Source organism: Ambystoma mexicanum, chromosome 1q (genome assembly GCF_040938575.1).
Source record: "Ambystoma mexicanum isolate Mex_15411 chromosome 1q, UKY_AmexF1_1, whole genome shotgun sequence".
Classification (NCBI taxonomy): domain Eukaryota; kingdom Metazoa; phylum Chordata; class Amphibia; order Caudata; family Ambystomatidae; genus Ambystoma; species Ambystoma mexicanum.
Window position 1 is genome coordinate 1042082044 of NC_090922.1, and position 18128 is coordinate 1042100171.

Consider the following 18128-nt stretch of genomic DNA (forward strand, 5'->3'; position numbering starts at 1 on the left):
ATGAACATATTTTTAAGCTGCCTATAGTCCGACACAACTATCTTAATTAATCCTATTGAATTAGATTATAGTAGCAACAGCAACTGACTACCTGGATTAACACAGAATGTATGTTAGATAACATAATTTTCAACATGGCGATCGTGTCACTGCCCCACAGTAACATCCTTTAACCAATAGTCCTTCGTCTATTTACATCACTTAGTGACATGTTATTAGCAACTTTAAACTCTGAATAACTTTATTAATACAGAGTGCACGCTATAGAATAACTATCTCAAAATGGTGGTCGGATCACTGCTACATTATAGCATCCTTTAACTCACAGCTCCTGGTTTATTTCTACGACTTAGTGGCGCGCGAATGGTAATTTAAAACCCAAGACGACCTGCGTGTCTTTCAGGACACATCGAATAGCGGTCGTGATGGAGGACGGCTTGTCCCGGGAGGATAGCTCAGTGTCAACGGGTTCGCCTTGGAAACAAGACAGGAAGAAAAACAGGTTAGATCCCTGGGTCTGTGCTCAGAAACCTCTGAGTATTAAGCAAGTTATAAATATGCAACTAAGACAAATTCCTTTAACAGCGCCTCTATGCCCCCGGGCTGTGTGAGTGCTTTAAAAAAATGCAAAAAAGAAATAAAAAAATCCTACAGTAAGGGAAAATTTCTTCCCGACCTCAGATGCCCCTGGTTTTAGAAGTGTTTTATGAATAGATGATTTAGGTCAACGTTCATGCCCTTACAGTTACACTTTACTTAAGAAACCGAACGGATTTGTGCCAACGCACATGGATCACAATGCTAAAAACGGCCATGACATTACCTTTGCTCGACTCACAGCAACACATGTACATTTCTAATGAGAAGATTGCTTTACCAATTTACCTTATTTTGTTTTCCATACAGCTGGACTAACTTCACCTTGTGTACTTTCCAGTGCAAAACAATTTTACTCCACTTTAGATCTCAGCACCTCTTTGGAAACTGAGAATACGTATGATATTTGTCATTACAACAGGTAATCCTGCAATAGATTAAAGCATATACATAGACAATGCTTGTCCCCACATCTCATGCAAGAGTACACCCAGAGAGTTCACAATGTAATGCCGAAGAATATAGATTTTGCAATGTGAATACCACTTGCATATGACGACCCCCTTTCATTGGCAACTTATTTAAGATTTACTGCAATGGGTGTTTTGTAAAATTATTACTCACCGATGCAGAAGAACAAGTTACTGACCCATGGCAACGTTCTTTTGTTTGAATTGTGTCCTCCCACGTATTCCTCATGTAATGGTATTTCCTTATGCAGCTTCAGAATTTTTTTCCAGCAGAGGGTTCTACGCGTCGATGGCTGTCGACTCGATGTCCCAATGTCGACGTCATCGATGGTATAAAGCGTGCGCGCAACGACCGTTGGCTTCAGAAGTGTTTTTCCACGAAAGCTATCGCTTCAGATACGGTGCGCTTCGGTTCCCTATCAAGATTCTTTGAGTTAAAGGCATGGTCTAGTAAAAATTTTTATTGTCCCAACGGGTCGGCCATGTTTTTTTAAGCCTAAGAGGCTCGATTTTAGAAAACTTTCCTATGGACCGTACCAGAGTTTTCGTCCATTAAACGCACGCGAAAACAAGCACCAGGGAGCCGCCATTTTCTGATAATCCTATCTTTTCCCCGATCGCCCTGGCGGACCTGCTTTTGCGGCACTAAATCAATTCCCCCGCCCCTGAGCCTGTCATCAGCAGACTCGTACTGCCCATTTCCCAACGCCAAAGCATGTCTCGTGTCAACATTCGCTGCGCTTCAGCTAATGACGTGTCGCCATGGAAATGGCAGGACGCCTCTCTCCTCAATAAGTATAAACAGACCGTTTCACAACACACAGCAGCCGATTTTCGATTCCATTCCTCTCTCTGTGTTACTTTGAGTATTCTGTGACTCGTTTCAGTGCTCTGGTCAGCTACCTTCGCCGCTTGTAGCCCGTGCGAGCAGATACCAGTACCACTGCTATAAATTATTTTAGTTTGTTTAACACACAATGGCTACAATAATGCCCTACATGTACGAGCCCGAGTATACCGAGGAGGAACTACTGGAAAGGGAAGCACGCGAAAACGATGGGGATTCGGACGGCAGTTGGCAGGACGAATCAACAGATGAAGAGCCTGGGCCTAGTCGAATGGACGGCGTCTCCACCTGGTGCACATGCAATCGGTGCGAGCTAATGCCAACTGAGGACGAGAACTGCTGCTGCCGAGAAAACTCGGGATGCCTGGCCTACATTTCGGAAGGCGAGCCACGACCGCAATGCATCACCGAGCTGCCAGACTTCAGGGCAGCCTGCCTCACACGGGCCGTGTTGAGAATAATGATGGTGCTTATGCACGAACTTCGAGCAACTGTTCGTCCTCGTAATCCGAGTAACGAGTAAGTATACTCTGCTTGTCATGCCACTCCTATTTCATGTTCTTCTACTGTATCCAAAATTACATCTACATATCATTGTAACGCATGTAAGTCTTTCAATAGTGTGCATTGTCTAGATAGCATTTGTCCGTGTAAAATGCCATTAGTTACAAGAATTGTCATTGACAACAAACGTTTATTAAACTTATCTGGGTCATTTAAAAACAGTTTGTTTCATTCCTTTTCACAGGTGGTACAGGCTGGTGGCCTATCGTTCCTTTACATGGTGGCTTCACGGGAGGCTTGGACACCGCGTTCGAAGAGTGATACCCGCCTGTGCCGTTCGTGCCATTAGAGAAACGTTCCCGAGTGACAGCGGTCAGTACAGGGGATTTTCTCTCGCTGTGCTGCAACCTGACCTGTATAATCTTTAAAGTCTTGTATTTTTGTGTCATGCAAATAAGAAACAAAATAAAACACCACATATATTTTAACAACATTTGTCTCGATTTTTTAAATGAATCAAGTGTGTCTCCATTCAAGGATGGACGTCAGACACCTGTGCAGGGTGGTCACTATCTATCTAAGCTAACATAACATATTCTCGATAATGCATGCACTAAATAACACTTGTTCAAAGTCTTTCAGTAGGTCATCTCTCTATAAAAGTCACACATATATCTATACTAACAATTACCATTGGATTATACAGGCCCTAGGGTATTGGCCACTGTAATACACCGGTTTAAGTGTGGGTCTGTGCTCACAAGAATCTCCGGTATGTGGCATTTGCTATTGATAAGCAACGATATACTATCATTGATATAAAGGCGATATACTGTATATTGATATAAAGGTGGTTCGCGCCGGTGGATGCGCGCTGGCATGGGGGGCTGTCCGGGGCGCGAAAGGCCAAGATGCCAAACTGCATGTACACTTCAAAAGGTGTCCCACGCCAAGGGGCCATCGGCCACATGGCCGCCTCAGACCCCGTGTCTCCAGGCAGGCCTCCCCTGAGGCAGGCCGCCCCCCAGCAATCCACATAAGTGTGTCTCCATTCAGCAGTCTTCCTGTGCCTTATCTGCACGCCCCAGGGCCATCCATCCCACCCCCCTCTATCGAAGGCGTTTCACACCCGGGGATGAGCGCTGGCATGGGGGGCTGTCCGGGGCGCGAAAGGCCAAGGTGCCAAACTGCATGTACACTTCAAAAGGTGTCCCACGCCAAGGGGCCATCGGTCACATGGCCTCCTCAGACCCCGTGTCTCCAGGCAGGCCTCCTCTGAGGCAGGCCGCCCCCCTAATACCACAACATACATACGTCATTCATTCACAAACACACCCCAGTTTCTAATACTTTAAAAACCACTCGATATGTCTCATGAGAACATCTTTGTGCTTTGCAAGTCAATTCTTGAACGTGCTACCTGGGAACCACTGAGATCTATGCTAATCTGCTTGTCGTCGTGCTATCCGTGAACTCTGTGACCGACCGCTTCGAGCATACCCATCAGTGCGCTACCTGTGGCCATCCAACTATTCTCCCGCAACATACTGCTCTGCTTGCTGAACCCAACAGTTTGTTGGTCAAGGTAAAGCCACATATCCTGGTTACATTTCGCAGATTTTTAAATTTCTATCTATTTTCCAGTAGAGTACAAAATAGTGCTATGTTCATTGGTCTCATTGGTATGGACTTCAGTTTCCATTGCTATGCTATCAATAGATCTATTTATGTTCATCTGTGACTATTGTGATTGAATTGCATCCTTCGGGGGTCCAGTCAATAATGTTAGCATGTTTCCTTCTCGTGCAAGACAGAACATCCAAGGGACGAGTCACATGTTCAGATTTCAGTCACATCAATTATACATTTCTGCAACTTATGCAAATACTAAGCAGCACATAATGAACTGGTATAGTTCCTGCGACCAAAACAAACCTTGCATTGATCATTGTATGTTTCATTTACTTTTGTATCAAATCTTCAAATCTTTACTCTTGAAGATTGTATAATAATGTCGATATTTACTTTTCAGATTCATCAACAATGCCTGCCTGTTCGATTAGCGGTTGCCCTTCGAAGACCCATGCGAAATCTGAAGGAACTACAATGCATGTATTCCCGAAAACTGTTGATCGAATAAGAGAATGGGTCAGACATTACGGATAGCCACTGGATTAGCTGAAGAGTAGAGTCCAACAAGTCTTAGAGGACAAGAGGGGTGATCGATACCGCATCTGCAGCCGGCAATTTTCCTTGGACATGTACACAACTTCTTGGGTAACAAAGAAGAATAAACGGCGCACGACACGGAAATTGCGCGAAAACGCTATTCCCACTCTATTCGTCCACATTCCACCACCGGTGAGTCAAGTGTCCGGATTTAGCTTTAGGCCTTGCGGTAATGTGTAGCTGAATGGATTAATAGATATTGTAGGTGTTCTATCCCTTGTAATAATTTCGATATTGATATGAGTGTATACTTTTTTGAATAATGACATTTATCAATATATTCTTTTTCGATTTCATAACCCACAAACACAATGTATATATATATGGGGACAGGGAACTGTGCTGTATTGAGCATTTTTCAAGTATTCTGTCGGCTTACATGGCTATTTTTAATATTGGCATTTCATTATCAATCATTAATTGACCTTTACAACTTCTTGACTATCCCTTGAATCTGAAGCAAGAACATTGTACATCCTTGACGTGGTCGCAGTTATCAACCACTTCTAGCGCGTATCAGGTAATCTTACTAGGCTAATCCGCTACAGACCTGTTTTATGCATGCCAAGTAATAGTTTTATTCTATCGTGTAATTATTTTACAGAATGTTTGGTTACTGCTTTCCAATTAATATACACCTTAGTTATCGTCCACTGGTGTTTGTTTTCAGTTATAATTAGTGTTATCCATGCTAATGCAAGTACTGTCTTTCAGGGAGATGCTGAAGCGTCCGCCACATCTACAACGTTTCTAGATGTTCCTCACCAGCAGGAGGTATGGATACTGACAGCTCCATCGAGCGTCATCATCAGAGCTGGAATTCTTGTCGTTTGATTATTCTACACAATGTTTCATTTGTGGTTAGCCGTTGATATGTACCTGTGCTGTCGAACCCAGGTGTATTTTATGTTTTCGCAATTGTAATCCTCACTAATGCAAGTACTATGTTTCAGGCAGTTGATGGAGCGTCAACCCCTGCACTTGATGCAGAGCCTGACATTCAAGTATACGAATCGGCGCAACAGCTTTCGGAAGTGCGCACTACATTTGCAACATCCATAGATATTCTTCAGCAGCACGAGGTATGGATAATGACAGCTCCATCATGCGTGATCGTATAACGTGATTCCATTTGCTATACTTTCTTCCCTATTAACGCAAGTTCTGTGTTTCAGGGAGACGACGGAGCTTCCACCACAATCACAACATCTCATTTAGATGATGCAGATGTCAAGGAATCGTTGAAATAAGTGATCATATTTGGATTTTCCTTCATTCTTTTGGACAATGCATCATTTGTGGTTATCTCTTTATATGTACCTTTGCCGTCGACCCCAAGTGTGTGTTGTGTTTCCAATATTGAAAAGCATACTAATGCAAGTACTGTGTTTCAGGGAGATGCGGATGCCTCCTCTCCAATACAACCATTCATGGCAGTCCATGCAGAGCCAGAGGTATGGATACTGACAGTTCCATCGAAATAGATCATCACTGGTCGAATACTTGTCCTTTGATTGTTGCACACAATGTTTAAATCGTATTTGGCTATTGAGATGTACCTGTGTGTTCGTCCTCACGTGTGTTTTATGCTAACAATATTTTGATACATAGTAATGAAAGTACTATGTTTCAGGGAGACGATGGAGCCTCATTCCGTGCTGTCTATGCGGATACAGAAAATATAGTCCTTGCAGCGCAAGAGGAAGGGAGGACATGCGGAAACTAATCGGAGCTACAGCGTGCAGATGTTGAAGGTCGAGTCAAAAAAGTTGCAAAGAAAAAAAAACAAAAAAAGGTTACAAACAATTCATAACTTTATAAAAATTTTTGTGGTGGGGAATATTTTATGTTTTTTTCCAGTCAATTCTACTACACTCCATCTTGTGTTTAAACTGAACATCCCTTTTCCAATCTCTCCTCCAGTTACCCGTGGGCGTCAGAACTATACACACACAGACAGTGAAGCGAATGGGAGATGTGGCTTGCCAGACCGTGTACACTATGGAGGAACTATTAATTGAGGCGAGGCGTGTTCAGGCTCGAGATGTTCATGTCCAATGGCCAGAACATGAATTAACTGTGTTTGGAGACTACAGCAAAGTTGCATTGGACCATAGCTACAGTGCGACCGGACCACCACAAGAAGATGTTATTGAATGTATTGAAGATAGCTCTGAAGTAGTTGCAGATCAATTTACACAATCTACACCCGCCAAAAATTTGCCACCAAAAAACCTGTCGACATTGTTGTGTTCTCCCATCAATGTTGAAGTAATAGATGTTGAAATGAGAGAGAATGAACCAGCCGCAGCATCCATAGACGCATCAGAACTTGATAGCAGCGATATTACTTTCCAATGTGTTGAAATCTCCACAACGTCAAAGGCCGAAACAACGTTGACGCAGGATGACAGTCTAATGAAAGAGAGCAAATACATTGTATTCGACAGTTGTTTGATGGAAATTATAAGTATGCTGAAATGTGTGCGTTCCATTAGAGGGAATGTATGTGGGAAGCCATTGATTAATGTGACTCGTCATATAAAAGGCAGTAACGTCACAATAAATGCCGCCTGTAGATTAAATCATAGGTTCTCATGGTCTGCACAACCAATGCTGGGGAAAATGCCAGCAGGCAATCTACTGTGTGCAGCTGCATCACTTTTTAGTGGCTCCAGTTTTAGACAGTTAGAGGCTTTCTTTCAGTTTGTGGGACTCCATTTCATTTCTAAAGCGCTGTACTACACATACCAACGTGATTATCTGTTTCCGGCCATTAGTGATGCTTGGAAAATTGAACAATTGTCTCTAGCAAGTACATTCGAAGGCAAACGATTCAGGCTAGGTTTTGAAAGTATTTTGCAGTGGTCACATTCTATCACCAACCATCTTTGGTGGAGCTCAAAAACGTGAGGGGTCAGTGGAAATACTACTTGAAAAATGGCAGTCACTGATGCACCACTGTACCAACGTTCACCGCTGGACAGCAAATGAACATTTCCACCAATGTGAACATGGCCCTTTGTCCCCAGAGGAGGCACGGAAGAAGAAGTGGTTGATTCCATCTTCACCGACACACAAAGCCATTGAGAAGATTGTTTTCGACAAAACTCCATCAAGAGATTTGAGAGGACTGACAGAATTCTGTCACACAGGAGATTTGGAGGTGTTCCACAATATGTGCCTAAAGTACAGGCCAAAGCGCTTGCATTTTAGCTTTCGGGGCATGAAACATCGCACTCTACTAGCGGTCTTGGCCCATAACAGCAATGTCGGACGTGAACAATCTAGGACTAGGGGTAAAGTAAGGATGCCTCGCTACACTAAGGTGTTTTCAAAACGAAGTAAGCAATGGGTGATCAAACCAGTCTATGATGAAATGCAGTTCGACTTTATGAAAGGCCTTATTGTTGCTGTGTTAGAGAAGCACAGATATGGAATTTTGGACGTTTCTGTACAGAGCAGTGATCCATTGCCACCAAACATTGCGACTGTGCCATGCCCACCCGATGCACAGCTGATTGCGAAGTACAAATCCCGGTTTAAATAATTGCAATACGATTGTCTTTTTGTAAATAAATGTTATTGTACAGTGTACCTGTAAACCTGACCCCTAACTTCACCATCATGGGTGGCGAACAAGCTGGGTGTCATCTTTGAATTCGCTCTATTCACCTCACATATGTGTATGTATATATTTTTCTCATGTCTCATCTCATGTAAATGTAAATGCTGCGCACTGTTAACGGAGGGGAGGCTTGCGTATTGCAAATAATAAAACAAACAATAAATCTCACTTTTAACTCAACTCCTGTGGTACTTTATACTTTCCCTGACCTTCCGCCAATAATTAAATGTCTCAATTTGGGCTGCAAAGCTCGCAGACAACGGCGACAAAATTGGGGCACTTAGAACGCGCCAGCCAAGCGGGCCGTGGCATTTGGGAGAGAAGCCCGTTCCCATTTGCACATTGAGGCGCACTACATAGACGTATTCTAAACTTCAAGTTCTCATAGATGCCTATACTACGTGATGTTGCAAATAAAGAATGCGAAGGACAGCGCCCAGATGAGGCCCACAAGTCGCACTGGAAGTATAAGGGTCTATTGTTTTTTGACCTTGAGACAGGGACCATGCCGAAAGAACTACATTTGAAGGGAGTGCGCAATAACGTAAGACGATAAGGCAGAAAATTCAGAAACTAGAGTTTCTGTTTAGTTCAGTATACGAAAAATCGTTGTCAAGAGCACGGTCCGTTTTACAGACTGCATTACGAAGAGACACAATGGAAATTTCAAATATAATGTAAGTAAATCTTTACACGCTTTTATACCGGAATGAAGATTTAATGAATGGATGCATGAATAAATGAATGAATGAATGAAGAGCTAGGAAAAGCAAGTAAAACGTGTTCGTAGTGGGCACATGGGCATGCAGGTCCACTGGTCTCACCGATCTCGGTCCTTGGCCCAGCCACTTTTTCCTTCAGCCCCTTCTCCCGGCATTTACCTTGCACTTGCCACCAGCTGGCCCTATTATTTAATTTGTATTCAACTAACCATGTACAGCCCTTCCCCATGCGCGATCAGAAAGACACCTGACCTAGTAGGAACGTTGTCTGTCTGCCCTTGTTCCCCACCTGCCTCGTCACGCCTAGAAACACGAGTATAGGCGCGTTACAAATGCCATATCATATCATTCCTCACGCATGTAGACTAACTGTCGTTTATCATTGTGTGTTTGCGTCGATTTATCTCGTTACTTTTCGCATTGATTTTATAGACAAACATACTCCATTGAACTATCCTTGCAAGCAAATAGTTTCTGATCGGCCATAATAAATAAAATGAGTAATATTAATGAAGTTCGGCTAGCGAGACTAATTATCATTTTTTTGTTTTCATAACAGGTATTTGATCCCTTTCTGCCACTGCCATCTGTTTGAGATACCGGCGGATGGATTCTTCAGCAGACACCTGCAGCTTCGTGTCAACAACTGGAGCACGATCACCATATTATGGGACGATCGCCAAGGGCCCACATGCCCTTACGCTGTACTAGTGGCTAGAAGCAACATAACCTTTAGGCTGGACTAGTGCCTATTTGATGGAACAGCCTTGCGGTTCACCGCGCTTCCAAAGTGATTCTTTTTACGAAAATGAACACCCTGTGTACCATAAAGGAACACTGTGTGACTCAAGATGAAACGGGACAGTTATTTATTGCGGATACAGATAAAAGAAAATAAATGGCTTCCGGAGTTCATATGGCAATTGCTAAATATTCTCTAAACATTTAATGTCAAATAAATGTACTTTACCAAATGTACCGTGTTGCTGTTTCATTGTAAAGTACAGTTTCATATTCCGAATTGTGGCGCGCTGTGTTGTGAGTTGATCTGTGTTGGTTTCCGGGTTCTGTGTGGAGTCGCGCAGAAGACGACTGGGCGCGTTTGTCTACGCAGCACAGTAACGTCACGGGGAGAGGCAGGGAATATGTATGTTTTGATAATGTCAGGCTCAGGGGCGGGGGAATTGATTTAGTGCCGCAAAAGCAAGTCCGCCAGGGCAATCGGGAAAAAGATAGGATTATCAGAAAATGGCGGCTCCCTGGTGCTTGTTTTCGCGTGCGTTTAATGGACGAAAACTCGGGTACGGTCCATAGGAAAGTTTTCTAAAATCGAGCCACTTAGGCTTAAAAAAACATGGCCGACCCGTTGGGACAATAAAAATTTTTACTAGACCATGCCTTTAAGTCGTAGAAATTGCATCATAGTCGGTGGCAGCTTCGACTCCGAGATGCGGGTTTAAGAAGTGCCAGGATTGTGGGGCAAATATTTCCCTTAGGGACCCCCATCGGGTGTGCTTGTGGTGCCTCGGTTACTCTCACGCTACCTTCGACTGTAAGGCCTATCGATGACAGAAAAACCCCTGAAAGAGCGAAGAACGAAATGAGAGCAGGTAGGTCAAAATCCCCTTTGGCGATCCCGTCGAAAAGAGTCTTCAGACGAGTGGAGAAATATTTCTCCTCGTTAAAAGACAAAGATAGAGATCATGCAGTGGTTCTCACCAATCGTCATCTTTGCAACATTTGTAGAAAAGGCACCATAGGTCGCAGTCTTCGTTGGAATTCTTCCCCCCAGAACGGGTAAAATGTACGACAAAATCAGTCTTTCCAGCTGAGTGGGAGAAGTCAGAGTTAAAATGATGCAAGTATTCGAGAATGCGGCCTTCACCCCCTCGAAGACTTATGAAAGCCATGCCCAGGTCAATAAACTTGACAAGAAAAAAAAGATAAGGGCTAAACCTGTGCGCCCTCGGGCCCGGAAGGCAATGAAAAATCTCTTCAAGAGCAGTCGAAGGATCCCTCGATTCGAGACAAATCTTCCTCGAGGACGAATTCACAGACGCAGAAAGACTCCTCGTCGAACCATGACAGGTCATCAACACCAAAAGCGTTGAAGCCCTCGAAGTCGATGGTGTCGAACGTGTCTCCTAGAGCTCCTCTTATGGTAAATTCCTTCGAGCAGTACTGCACGCACTTCCGGTTCACACTGGCCGCAAACAGATCCACTTAAGGGGTTCCCCAAAGGGTGAAGATCTCTTGTTCCTGAGCTAGTTCACACTCGTGGGAGACTGTGCTCTGCCTGCTCATAGCATCCGCTGCTGTATTGTCCACTCCGGCTAGGTGAACTGCAGATAGGGAGACTCCTTCTTGAATTGCACAGTACAAAGCTGTATTGCTTCTCTGCACAGTGGTAGTGACCGTACACCTCTTGTTGAGGTAGTACATGGCCACTGTATTGTCCGTCATTATCAGGCCATTCTTTCCCTGCACAGAGGACAGAAAGGCCTTCAGCGCTAGTGTGATTGCCCTCAGCTCCAAAAGGTTGATATGCAGTTTAGACTCCGATGGAGACCACTGACCACTGATTGTCAGATCATTGGTATGTGCTCCCTATCCTGTGAGTGAGGCATCCGTTACCACCTTTATCTCTGGCCATGGCTGCCAAAAAGGTTCTCCCTTCAGAATGTTGTCCGCGCAGGCCCACCACAGGAGATCCTGAGTGACTGTTTTGAACCTAAAGGAGATCCAACATCCTGCCAGAGACTTGGGACCATCGAGTCCTGAGAGCCCACTGGAGAGATTGCATTCTCAAGTGCTCCTCTGGCACTAGAAAAATGCAGGGTGCCATGAGGCCGAGTAACCTCGGAAAAATCAAAGGCCGTGAGACGCTGAGCACTCTGGAATTTGGTAACCATCCGCAGAATGCTTTGAGCCCTCACCTTGGGTGGCGAGGCCTTTCCCAGCGATGTATCCAGGACTTCTTTTGAGATGGTATCATTTGGGACGTCTTGAAATTGAGGGAGAAGCCCAGTCTGTGAAGGGAGTGACAGGTGGAGCTGAGATGTTCCAGGGCCTGTTTGGGGGAACTGGCCCTGATCAGCCAATCGTCCAGGTAGGGGTAGACGCAAATCCCCCTCTCCCGAGACTTGCAACCACCACCACCATCAGCTTGGGGAAACCCCTGGGGTGGAGGTCAGCCCAAATGGCAGGATTCAACACTGATAATGAGAACCGCCAGCGGCAAACGTCGGATAATGCCTGTGCGTGTGATGTGTTGGCATATGAAAGTAAGCATCATTTAGGTCCAATGATACTATCCAGTCCTGAAGCTGGATAGCCTGAAAGATCTGAGAAAGTGTAACCATTTTGAACCTGTCCATCCTGAGGAATTTATGTCTCTTTATGTCCAAAATGGGTCACAATCCTCTGTCTTATTTTGGAATTGGGAAGTACGTGGAGTACCAATAACACCTTTCTATAGCAGGGTTAAGATTTCCTGCAAAAAGAGCGGATCTGTAACTTCAAAAAAGCTGTTCCCCATTGAATGACAGGCTTTTTTTTTTTTAAAAGGGAAGGTAGTAACCCTGGGCAACTATTTCCAATGCCCATGAATCTGAACTAATGCCTCACTATTCTTTCAGATGCAGTGAAAATCTGCCTCCAACTGGGGTCTTGTGAACCAAGACCTCAGAGAGGTTTTAAGGTGGTTTGAGCAGTGGCTGAGGGTAAATTCCTTTACCCTTTAACGGTACACCACATGGAAATCTTTTCTGACCTCTTGATTGGACAGTCCTCTCCCCCTTCCAACTGAGGAATAAAAGCGGAAGGCCCTACCACTCCAAGGTGTGCCTGTGGGGCAGATTCTGTCCAAAAGCAGCACCAAGGGATTTTGCTTCTGCTTTGGAGGTCTGCAGTTTCTCCAGGCTCTCGTCAGCATTGCTACCAAACAAATGTGTGCCATCAAAGGGCAGGTTAAGCAGTCTGAATTGCACATCTGGAGCAGAACCATACTTTAACCATGCAAATCTGCACAGTACTGTACTAGCCACCATGGACCTGCTGATTCTGTCAGCAGTGTTGAGACGAGTCAGGAGGGATTTTCACATTGCATCCTTCCTATCTGTGACTAGATTTAAATATCTGTCTTTCCTCCTCTTCAGAGATATGATCAGCCACAATTAGTACACATTCCCAAATAGTATGAGTTAATCTGGCCAACGTGCATGTAGCAAACGCCGACTTTAGTGCCAAATTTCTTGGCCCAAGCGTCGTACTGCTTGTCATCTCAGTCTGGGGGAATAGTCAGGTATGTGTTTTGTTTTGAGGTGGATGTGACAGCTTGTAATAGCATACTTTCAGGAGCGGTATGCTTTGTCAGGTAACTGGGGTCACTACTGTACACCCTGTATTTGGATGTTAGTTTCTTAATCACTGCCGGAATTCTGGCATTTCACAATTTGTGTTTACTCTCCTTTGCAATGCCACATGAAAAGGAAGAATAGGATCCTCCTGGGGTCCTTTATATAGGATGTCAGTAAGATCATCCTGTTCATATATTGGTGTGGGTCTTTTCCAACCCATATATTCCACTACTCTGGAAATTGTAAGACCCTTCAGCATGGTCAGTAGTGTTAGGTCTCCCATAATAATTCTGGGGACGTATCTGGTCTGCTTACATTTTGCAGAGACTCCTGTACATTTTCTAAACTTTATTCCTCCGAGATCAAGGGTTCAGGGACACCAGGTGTTTTATACTGAAGACCAAAAGGTTGTGAATCATCAGAAGATGTTCTGCTTCCTCATAAATGGAAGAAAGTGACTCAAAGAAATCACTTCTTGGTAATGGCGCATACACTTTTTTCTGTAATGCCAGATAGTGTCGAGGGCTTGTCATGGTCCGTCGAGGAGTGTTTCGACGACAGCGTCCATTACTTCTTCCTCAAGGAAGATTTGTCTCGACTGGAGAGATCCTTTGACCGCTCTCAAAGAGATTTTTCTTTGCCTTCCGGGCCCGAGTGCGCACAGGTTTAGCCCTCATCTATTTTCTTGAGTTTTTTCGACCTGGGCATGGCTTTCCTAAGTCTTCGAGGGGATCAAGGCTGCAATCTCGAATACTTGATTCATAATTTAACTCTGAATTTGTCCCACTCGCTAAAGAGGCTGATTTCGTCTGACGGCATTTTACCCGTTCTGGGGATGAACGCGACAACGAAGACTGATCATGGTCCCTTTTCTTCGAACGCAACAAAGATGACGAGTGGCGAGAACCACTGCGTGATCTCGATCTGTCTTTATGACGAGGAGGAATATTTCTCGACTCGTTTGAAGACTGTCTTTTCGATGGGGTCATCGAAAGGGGGTGTTAACCTACCTGCCACTAATTTTCCTCTTCCTCTTTCAGCGCTTTCGCAGTCATCGATAGGCAGGCCTTACAGTCGAAGGTAGCGCAAGAGGAACCGAGACACCACAGACACCTGATGGGGGTCCGTAAGGGGCATCTTTGCCCCACAATCCTGACATGTCTTAAACCACGATCTCGGAGTCAAAGACGCCAATGATGATGCCATTTTTAAGACTTTACTCCCGTATACAAAGCGCTAGCTTTTGCAGAAAAATTGAACTGAAACCAACGGTCATTGTGCGCACTTTTATACCACTGATGGCATCCACACCGAGACGGAGACCTCAGTGGGACATCGAGTCAGACATCGAGGCGCACAGCCCTCTGATGGAAAATATTTCCGGAGCAGCTAAAGCTGGATATGGAAAAAGATTAGGAATACCTGGGAGGACACAATACAACAATACATTTGAATGTCCACAAGGCCTTCTGGGGCCTTGGGCCAAAATACCTTCAACTCTCTCTTCCTAAATATCTCCCTTCTCGAGCTCTTCGCTCATCCGCCTCCAACTCCCTCAGGGTCAGCCGCTTCTCCAAACAATGAGTTGGGGCCAGATCTCTCTGCGCTGCAGGGGCCTCCCTCTGGAAAAGCCTTCCTGCCTCCCTGAAACTTGAGGAGAACCATCTCTGGTTCCGGAAGCACCTCAAAACCTTCCTCTTCGCCTCTGCTTTCTCTCCCCCTCTCCCTTGTTAAAGTTACTGAAACTGCACTGAATCTGCAACTGGGCCACTCCCCGTTGTCGGTACTTGGCCCAGCCACTCTCCACTGCACTGCCTGCCTGGCACCCCCTGCACTGCGGGACTGTGTCTGTATCCCTACAGCCCCCCTTCCCAGCACTTGTCTGCACTTACCTTGCACTTGCCACTAGCTGGCCCTTGTTATTTATCCTGTATGCTATTAACCCTGTACTGCACTTTCCCCTCTCCCTTTCCCCTCTGCACTTTTCCCTTCCCTTCTACCCTTGCACTTGCGCAATCTGAATGACACCTGGCCTAGTAGGATCGTTTTCTGTCACCCCCGTGCCCCCCCCTGCCTTGTCGTGCCTTGAAACCCTTGTGTATAGGCGCGTTACAAATGCCACATCATACATATCATATCAATGGTATTTCCGGGCAGTGCGATCATTGACTAAATTGATTGAAACTTAGCAAATAACTGCATGGAGTTGACATTATTTTGGAATATGTACTAATGAATCTTCATGATTTTTGTCTCCAGTGTCTGAATCTCCTTCCCCCGTCCGTGCTTATTAACTGTTCTAACTTTATTGTCAAATAAATGCATGAAATCTTCCCCCCCACCTTTTAATTTTTTTACAGTGATATTGTACTTTTCTCCCCCAATGTTGTACTGATCTGTCTTGATACTAAAGAGAATTGGATTTTCTTTGTGATTCGTTATAGCTATTTTCACACAATCAAATGCATGTATCACGTTACTGGATACCTTGATATCCCCTGCCAACTATACCGTCTCTATGCCTGCGACTAGCATACATTCAATCGTATTTGTGCAACTGAGTGTTGAATGTTGTAAGAAGAGCCTGGATGGAAACACGCGTAGGCACAACTGGTTGAAAGCGATTAATAGGTTTAATTGGTTTCAAGAGATTGCTACATACCAGTATTTCTTGAGAACTCATGGCATAATAAATCATGCTTTATAAACTCTCAAGTCAGAATTGAGTTTGAAACAATTGGTATGACAAATTGACTGCCAAGGAGGATTATAAACAATTCCAGTACAATGAATGCCACCATAGGGTAAGCGCTTTTAGAAACCAAGTAACTTATGCTTATTGTTCATGGCGTATACAGAAATAAAGATATCTTTTCTACCTCATTGTATTACCATTTTCTGAAGAAAAAAAAGAAGTAATTTTTATTATGTTTTCACACCCTACTTCAGCAAACCACAAACCCTGGTGGCAGCGTGACCACCTACATGTGGGAAGAAAAGGGCAGCAATTTGTACCTTTTTTCTTTTTACAGATGTATGAGCAAAGGATTGATGCTGACAAACTGAAAATGTCGAAAAAAGGACTTGGCACTGGAAGAAATAGCCTTAGAAGGCAAGTGGTTAAAAGACATGCTTGAAAATACAAATCCACAGAAACTGTTACATTAAAAAGGCGATCACACCTTGAATCACAGATGACTAGGTATGATGATCCAGTGGTGCATTCACATTTCTAGTAATCTATTAATAAATGCATCCTTCCTTTGTATGTTAAAAAAGGATGGGACAGCCGATTTGGAAAATGCACACTGAAATCCGGCATTTTGGGAACACACTACTGATGGCAAGTAAACATTTTCTGTTTCTGTTAACATATGAGCTGGAATATAACAAAATAGACCTGTAACCTTCCAATAAAACATTTTAAACAACATTTTCAACGCACTTCTTAAAGCATTGTAAGGCACGATTGTCTACTTGTGAAACAAATCTGCTAATGTGTTCTGAATAAATAATAAAAGTTTCGGAATTCACTTACTTTTGTGACTTCTTCCTTCCACATCTAGTATGCATTAACAATGAATGAAAAAAAATGAGCAAAGTGGAACATGAATAAAAGACTAAGGCGGCTACTGTATTGTGCAAATGTTTTAATCTAGAGCGCCGATTCTAAGCCTATGATCAACATGGGCAGGTATCTGCACCGCCATCGTTCCCTTGTTCTCCCACCTCCGGTCCCCCATTTACTTTTGTCACCAGTGTGCCAACTCTGACGGATTACTAACCCTCTCCCTCAAATTAAAGAACTCTACAAGAAAGAAGTACCGCCAGATACATATGCACCCCCGCCTCAATATGTCTCTCAAAATTGGAAGCGATATGAGCCATCATTTTTTTTTAAATGTTGCCTTTTTATTGTTTTAAAATATCAAAGAAAAACAGTTGCAATTGCTTCACTGGATATGATCAGTGGTGGAGTATTTGGAGAATCTAACATAGCAGCAGAGAAAAGGATGCATTCCAAGGTCCAACAGAATAGAAGGAAATAGCAAAAAAACAATACCTTTCATTGCCACCCAACCCACCAGCCCCATACCTTTTGACATTTTTGGTGGCAACCCCATGCATGGATATAGATTTGTCCACTTCAGCCATCCAGCGGCTCAAGCATGGGCGTTCAGCCGCACCCCACATTATTGCTATGGTCTTCATCAGCCCCACTGTTGCCGACAAAAACACTCACTCCTACTTCGTGAACCCAGCTTCTCCCTGTACACCAAGCAGCACCAATTTTGGGTCGAAGGGTACCTGGCTCTGCGCACAGTCCCATACCATGTGGAAGAAGTGCCCCCTGATTTCCAACAACTCAGACAGCTATCGTCTACTCTGCCCCATTCAGCAGTGCTGCTCTAGAATATACCTGGTGCAGTATCTTGTATTGAATGAGACGAAGCCTGGCCAATATCCCAATGTCCTGTGGAAACATGAGTCCCTCTACCCATTCCTCAGGTTCCAGTACCCCCCCCCACATCTGTTTCCCAGTGTTCTCTGTGGCGGGTTAGCTCCTTGGCCCCAAATGCATTTAGCACTTGGTATAGGGTGGAGGTCACTTTAGTAGCAATGCATTCTGGTAGGAGATTAGCTTCAGGTGAGAGCATTGTGGAATCTCCTCCAAGGATGAAAACTGGGATCCCATGGCATGAGCCAGTTGCAGATGCCTATAGTGCTCCCTGTCCAGCAGTCCATACTTGTCTTGCATCTCCCCAAATGTGC

The 18128-nt window shown here is 44.3% G+C and overlaps 1 protein-coding gene across 6 annotated transcripts in view; it reads right to left on the minus strand.

Moving 5' to 3' along the window:
- The window catches only part of SH3GLB1 (SH3 domain containing GRB2 like, endophilin B1), a 479029-nt gene that overhangs the window by 169469 nt on the left and 291432 nt on the right, over positions 1-18128 (minus strand). For 4 of the 6 annotated variants that reach the window (XM_069641728.1, XM_069641732.1, XM_069641729.1 and 1 more), the window contains one exon: positions 16894-16917. The exons of the other annotated variants lie outside the window; for them this stretch is intronic. In XM_069641728.1, the coding sequence (XP_069497829.1) occupies positions 16894-16917 (24 nt within the window). The remainder of the gene's footprint in view (positions 1-16893; positions 16918-18128) is intronic. 6 annotated transcript variants of the gene reach the window in all.